Source organism: Convolutriloba macropyga, chromosome 7 (genome assembly GCF_964194025.1).
Source record: "Convolutriloba macropyga chromosome 7, txConMacr16.3, whole genome shotgun sequence".
Classification (NCBI taxonomy): Eukaryota; Metazoa; Xenacoelomorpha; order Acoela; family Convolutidae; genus Convolutriloba; species Convolutriloba macropyga.
In genome coordinates, this window is record NC_134474.1 from 57,366,053 (window position 1) to 57,373,762 (window position 7,710).

The 7,710-nt window shown below is 37.8% G+C and overlaps 1 protein-coding gene across 1 annotated transcript; it reads left to right on the forward strand.

The window, feature by feature from the left end:
- The first annotated feature begins 3,688 nt into the window (after positions 1 to 3,688).
- Positions 3,689 to 7,483, forward strand: LOC142343187 (creatine transporter-like). Its single transcript, XM_075394904.1, has 2 exons — positions 3,689 to 4,000; positions 4,880 to 7,483. Exon 2 carries the CDS (start codon positions 5,480 to 5,482, stop codon positions 7,316 to 7,318), a length of 1,839 nt encoding a protein of 612 aa, XP_075251019.1. The 5' UTR covers positions 3,689 to 4,000; positions 4,880 to 5,479; the 3' UTR covers positions 7,319 to 7,483.
- The last annotated feature ends 227 nt before the right edge of the window (positions 7,484 to 7,710 follow it).

Sequence of the window (7,710 nt, forward strand, 5' to 3'; positions counted from 1 at the left end):
GAAGCAGTGCTTATAATGGATAATGCAATTAGTTCGAACTAAGAAGAGTAACAATCTGATTCTGAAAGACTTTAAACAAATGGAAACTAAATGGGGGCCATACGTCGTTACGGTTTCAATATATGTGTAATCCAGTTTTCCAGAGATCTATTTCATGCAGGAATTATGGTTTCTGATTGAAAATATAAGGAAGAGGATTCGGATTCAAGTTGATCCACTTTAAAACAACCGCGTTTCCTGTTGTTACAATTCAAAGAAATTAAAGTCTCTTTAAACGGTTTTTCTGGAACTTCAGTATTGATGTTCACTTCAAAAACCCCGAATGGCTCCCAAATTACTGGTTCGATCTAGAAACATCTATAGGGCTGAAGAGTGGGAAGCTTTTATATTAAACCTAACTGTAACTTTGCGAAACTTAATAAACGGCAGGAAATAGTTCCATAAATGTTTATTTTGTCCCCTTTAATTTATAGAGAGTCCAGTTGCGGAAACATCCACCTAACATCAAAGAGAAACTTCTCTTCATCGGATAGGGTGTGAAGCAGTGCTTATAAAGGAAAATGCAATTAGTTCGAACTAAGAAGAGTAACAATCTGATTCTGAAAGACTTTAAACAAATGGAAACTAAATGGGGGCCATACGTCGTTACGGTTTCAATATATGTGTAATCCAGTTTTCCAGAGATCTACTTCATGCAGGAATTATAGTTTCTGATTGAAAATATAAGGAAGAGGATTCGGATTCAAGTTGATCCACTTTAAAACAACCGCGTTTCCTGTTGTTACAATTTAAAGAAAATAAAGTCTCTTTAAACGGTTTTTCTGGAACTTCAGTATTGATGTTCACTTCAAAAACCCCGAATGGCTCCCAAATTACTGGTTCGATCTAGAAACATCTATAGGGCTGAAGAGTGGGAAGCTTTTATATTAAACCTAACTGTAACTTTGCGAAACTTAATAAACGGCAGGAAATAGTTCCATAAATGTTTATTTTGTCCCCTTTAATTTATAGAGAGTCCAGTTGCGGAAACATCCACCTAACATCAAAGAGAAACTTCTCTTCATCGGATAGGGTGTGAAGCAGTGCTTATAAAGGAAAATGCAATTAGTTCGAACTAAGAAGAGTAACAATCTGATTCTGAAAGACTTTAAACAAATGGAAACTAAATGGGGGCCATACGTCGTTACGGTTTCAATATATGTGTAATCCAGTTTTCCAGAGATCTACTTCATGCAGGAATTATAGTTTCTGATTGAAAATATAAGGAAGAGGATTCGGATTCAAGTTGATCCACTTTAAAACAACCGCGTTTCCTGTTGTTACAATTTAAAGAAAATAAAGTCTCTTTAAACGGTTTTTCTGGAACTTCAGTATTGATGTTCACTTCAAAAACCCCGAATGGCTCCCAAATTACTGGTTCGATCTAGAAACATCTATAGGGCTGAAGAGTGGGAAGCTTTTATACTAAACCTAACTGTAACTTTGCGAAACTTAATAAACGGCAGGAAATAGTTCCATAAATGTTTATTTTGTCCCCTTTAATTTATAGAGAGTCCAGTTGCGGAAACATGCACCTAACATCAAAGAGGAACTTCACTTCATCGGATAGGTTGTGAAGCAGTGCTTATAATGGAAAATGCAATTAGTTCGAACTAAGAAGAGTAACAATCTGATTCTGAAAGACTTTAAACAAATGGAAACTAAATGGGGGCCATACGTCGTTACGGTTTCAATATATGTGTAATCCAGTTTTCCAGAGATCTACTTCATGCAGGAATTATAGTTTCTGATTGAAAATATAAGGAAGAGGATTCGGATTCAAGTTGATCCACTTTAAAACAACCGCGTTTCCTGTTGTTACAATTTAAAGAAAATAAAGTCTCTTTAAACGGTTTGTCTGGAACTTCAGTATTGATGTTCACTTCAAAAACCCCGAATGGCTCCCAAATTACTGGTTCGATCTAGAAACCTCTATAGGGCTGAAGAGTGGGAAGCTTTTATACTAAACCTAACTGTAACTTTGCGAAACTTAATAAACGGCAGGAAATAGTTCCATAAATGTTTATTTTGTCCCCTTTAATTTATAGAGAGTCCAGTTGCGGAAACATGCACCTAACATCAAAGAGGAACTTCACTTCATCGGATAGGTTGTGAAGCAGTGCTTATAATGGAAAATGCAATTAGTTCGAACTAAGAAGAGTAACAATCTGATTCTGAAAGACTTTAAACAAATGGAAACTAAATGGGGGCCATACGTCGTTACGGTTTCAATATATGTGTAATCCAGTTTTCCAGAGATCTACTTCATGCAGGAATTATAGTTTCTGATTGAAAATATAAGGAAGAGGATTCGGATTCAAGTTGATCCACTTTAAAACAACCGCGTTTCCTGTTGTTACAATTTAAAGAAAATAAAGTCTCTTTAAACGGTTTTTCTGGAACTTCAGTATTGATGTTCACTTCAAAAACCCCGAATGGCTCCCAAATTATTGGTTCGATCTAGAAACATCTATAGGGCTGAAGAGTGGGAAGCTTTTATACTAAACCTAACTGTAACTTTGCGAAACTTAATAAACGGCAGGAAATAGTTCCATAAATGTTTATTTTGTCCCCTTTAATTTATAGAGAGTCCAGTTGCGGAAACATGCACCTAACATCAAAGAGGAACTTCACTTCATCGGATAGGTTGTGAAGCAGTGCTTATAATGGAAAATGCAATTAGTTCGAACTAAGAAGAGTAACAATCTGATTCTGAAAGACTTTAAACAAATGGAAGCTAAATGAGGGCCATATGTCGTTACGGTTTCAATTTATGTGTAATCCATTTTTCCAGAGATCTACTTTATGCAAGGAATTATAGTTTTTAACTTAATATATAAGAAAGAGTGATTGGATTCAAGTTGGACTTTAAAGTGATTGGACTTTAAAACCACTTTTAAACTTTCTCTAAACCGTTTTTCTGAAACCAGTTCTTTCGGTACCACTCAGAATCGATATGTGAGCAGCCAATTCATAAACAGAGGCGCGTGAAAAATAAAAATTCCAAATTTTGCAAAATTGGTGCGTTACTGCCTTTTTGAATTTTTTTGAGCACTCACTGAAAGTAATTTTGGGGTTTGCTGTAGTGTAGGTCGACAAATATTAGCTCAAATTGCTTCATATAAGGATCATTGTAAAGCTCTTGTAATAAACTTCAACATTTGGTTTGCTAATTTTACTAAAAATAAACAATTTTTTACTGCAGAAAACTATTTAAAAAGTTAAGGTAAGTTAAGGTAATTTTACCTTAACACAGTTCAGGTAATTTTTTACCTTAACTCCAGTTAAGGTAAAGTTAAGGTAACTTTTACCTTAACAGAGGTTTACCTTAACTGCGTTAAGGTAACTTTACCTGAACTTTTTTTAGTGTGTACTCGTGGCATATATAAATGCAGTTTCAAATGTAGTTTATTGAAAGAATTGTGCAATGAATACTCGTTTGTCAGTGTTTATCTGATAAGTTGCAACAATCTTTTCAAAACAGCTCCGAAGTGCAACCATTGTCTTTATGCAGACCTTATGCCCACGTTTACCTCTAACTTCACGTTAACGCACAGCCATAAGTTTAGAAATTGCCGTTATTTTTGAAGTAACCGAAAATGTGTTGACTTCGCCAAAACATACGTTTTAATTGTGATTATTAAGCAACCAAGTTTATCTAACATTCCAACCTCCAAAATGCTGACTCAAACCTTTAAATTGTGCAAGTCGTGCAGATGAACATGTCTTTCTATCCCCTTAAAGTGCCGATTGCCGTTTGCAACCGGTTAAATTAGCGCCATTTGATTCGCTGATGGCTTTCTGAATTCAAATTACTACCTCCGATTACGTTACCGACAATTTTCATGACAGTTGCTGTCATTTTTCACGTTAATGCTGTTACATAACCAACTATAAATGCATTGGTGCGTGAGCAATAAGGAGAGAATGACAGCTAAGCAGAATGACGAAATCATTCCCAGTATGCCGAATTCGTCGTTTTACACATATTTCAATTTGCTATGACCTTTTTTGGCATATAAATCGAATAATTAGCTACAGTTAGAAATTTTGATTTTAATTACGATAGTTATTCTGTTATACTGTGTTAACGTTTGAGCTTGTGAACAGTTGGCAATGGAATCGGCTTTGATGTTGTTATGCTTAGTGCACGCGTTGAGTACATGTTCGCTTAGCGCGTGTGTGTTTATAGAGCGACTGTTGAGGAATTTTCCGTTGCGAGAGAAATAAAATAAGGAGAGAATAAGGACAAAGAATTGTGCGTGAGAGAGAAAAGAAGTCTAGTAACTAACTCGAATAGGAATTAGATGAGAATAGTCACCGCCACCGCCGCCGATAGAAAATACCATACTTCGGGGAATTGTAACAGAAGACCTTCCCTTCCAGCTTTGTTCCCTATTATCCATTGTTGAGCAACTTTTCCTTCATAAATTCACATTTCCATCTAGTAGCTACCTCTTAAGTGCCTTTAGCGCCTGCACAGCGTGAATTCATAGTCTAGTAGCTGTGGTTGTTGTGCCTTTGGAGTGTTGTTGCGCTTTTTGCTTCTTGTCTATCAAGCTATCGAGGTATAGAAAGAAAAGTGAACAAAGAACGAATTCTAAACATCTAAAAAATACGCAATAAGCAAAAGTATTCATAATATAGATTTTTTCACAACGTCAGAGGCTAAAAGCTTCCCATTCGTGCAATACACGAACCCTTTAAAAAGAGGGTAAAAACGGAGAGGGGGTTAATTTTCAATACTAGTTCAGCAAATCGAACCTCGTTCAGGCTTGCGTACACTTGGCCCATTTTGGGTAATTCTGACTGAAATTGTGAGACTAGCATTGCTTTGCAGTTCTAATATTTCCCCAGATTTCCATATATGCATATACTCAAAATTTACATTTACTTTGTAATTCACAACACATTTGCTTATATTACTTTGGTGTTAGATAGCGTTATTGCATGTATTTGTCCTTACTCGTTTCATTCCATTTAGTTTTTGCTCTCGGCTTCTTTGCTGTAATTCCTATTACATAACTCATATTCTTTTGCATTTTATCTTCAGCATTCTCATTCTAACATTTTTCGTCTTATTTCTCATTTTCATTTTTGCTACTTCGTATAAACTTCACGTTTGTATTTGAGACCGCAATATCACATTTTACAAAATTGCGCAAAAGTCCTATCGAGGAGGTTAAAATTTCAGTAAAATCGGGCCTTTTCGGTCCCCTTTTTCTGCAGGGTTGGAATTTTCAACCCTATTTTTCATTATAAGCCCAACTTTTTTTCAAAAGAAATAAATTTCAACCCTCTTTTGTCAAGAAATCAACCGTTTTTTTACCATTTATTCAAGCATATCATTGTTTACTTCATTTGAATATCAAAACCGTTCATTTGTGCGCGATTCGCTGTTATAACTAATAGATAACCACGAGAGTTTATAAAAGTTATTATGGGCAAAAATGAGGAGTCCAAAATTGAGAGCCCGTCCAAAGTGATCGACAGAGAGGGTCGCGAAACATGGAAAGGGCGCTTCGACTTTTTAATGACTCTGATCGGGTTCAGTGTTGGAATTGGGAATTTATGGAGATTTCCCTACTTGTGTTACAAAAACGGAGGAGGTGTGTTCTTAATCCCCTACTTTATAGCCCTGTTCGGGGCGGGGGTTCCGCTTATTTTCCTTGAAGTATCGCTGGGTCAGTTCATGTCCAAGAGTGGAACTTCTGCCTGGAACTTGTTTCCACTTGCCAAGGGTCTGGGAGTGGCGACTTTGATTATTGTTAGCAATTTGAGTCTGTATTACATTGTGGTTATCGCCTGGACTATTTACTATCTCTACTCTACGTTTACGCTGGATGATATGCCCTGGACCGTTTGTGATCCAAATTGGGGTCCGGCTTGTTTGGAATCGGTTTCACAGGAAACCAAAAATGCAAGTGGAGCATCGGAACCAGGTTCCAACATTGGCTTTAAAGAACCGGCTGAGCTTTTCTGGACTCAAAATGTCCTTGGACTTTCGAAAACGATGGAAGAAACTGGATCGTTGCAGCCACATATGGTGATATGTCTGGCTGTGTCTTGGTTCATAGTCTACGTGTGCATTGTTCGGGGTGTTCAGTGGACTGGAAAAATTGTGTGGTTCACTGGCCTCTTTCCTTATTTCATGTTGGCCATTTTGTTCATTCGGGGAATTACCCTTAAAGGTGCTATGGATGGAATTACCTACTATTTAAAGCCAGATTTATCCAGGCTGGGGGACGGAAATGTCTGGTTAGACGCTGGAACTCAAATCCTATTTTCCATGTCGCTGGCTACAGGAACTATGCCAACACTTGGCAGTTATAACCAGTACAATCATAACTGTTTAAAAGACGCATTACTATTTTCAGTTATAAACTGCGCCACCAGTTTTTTCGGGGGACTGTGCATATTCTCAGTGTTGGGTTATATGGCACATGAACGAAACATTCCAATTTCTCAGGTTGCCGAAAAGGGCCCGGGTTTGATCTTCATCGCGTACCCGAAAGCGCTGTCTTTAATGCCATTCGGCGCCAAGGTCCTTAGTGGCATGTTTTTCCTTATGATTCTTTTCCTAGGTCTCGATAGTCAATTTGTTGGCGTTGAGGGATTAGTTTCGCAACTTACGGACGCGTTTCCGAATAAATATTTTCGTCACAGACACGCGCGTCCAATTTTGATCACGTTTATCTGCTCACTTTTCTACGTCATCGGGTTAATTTTCGCCACTAACAGCGGAATGTATTATTTCCAAATTATGGATTTTTACTCAGCAAGTGGTTTTGTTCTGCTTTTCGTGGGTTTCGGTGAGGCTATTGCCATTGCGTATTGTTATGGTGGAAAACGCTACATCAAAGATCTCGAAGCTATGATGTCTGTCAAAATTCCCACATATTTCCTGTATTCGTGGTACCTGATAACCCCAGTTACGTGCATAGCCATAACAGTAATGTACTGGGTCAAATTCGAACCCCTAAGCTACAACGACTATACGTACCCGCTTTGGAGTTCCTTACTGGGGTGGTCTATTGTCATATTTTGCTGTGGTTCTGTACCCATGACGGCTCTTATACAAGTATGTAGGCATCGCAACAATATTAGTGACGTCAAACGAGCAGTCCTCCGCGAACATCAGATCCACCCGAATTCGGAGCAGCCTTACGAGGTTATCCAGCGTGACGTATCGGCGGGTTCTGAGAGCTTTCCGGCCGTCGCGAATGGTCAATGTGACTTGCCGTATGGACCAAACAAACCCCAGTTTTCTTACGTCTGACATGTTTAACTTAGGATTTGTTTTCAAACCCCTCGCGCTGAGCAGCCATTTCAACAGTTTTATGATTTCCATGCATATTTGCCCTGTGACGTCACGTATATTATGCACCCCTTTTAGTGATAATTCAACAAGCGTTCTTTCAAAAATACCGAATTGGATAATAATTTTGTATTTCGCAATTTGTGTATACACTCTTATATCTGCGATCTTCCTTTGAGGGGGGGGGGGGGGGGTGAGATGCCTGGGGGTTTGTGAAAACATTTTCATAATCTGTTACCTCTTTAATTAATTACCATTATGATGTATTTTTGTGTACAATCATTTCCAATGTCACAATTATTTGCCACTTTCTTTTGAGAATTGCCTCTAAAAAGAGTTCTACCTTAATTACT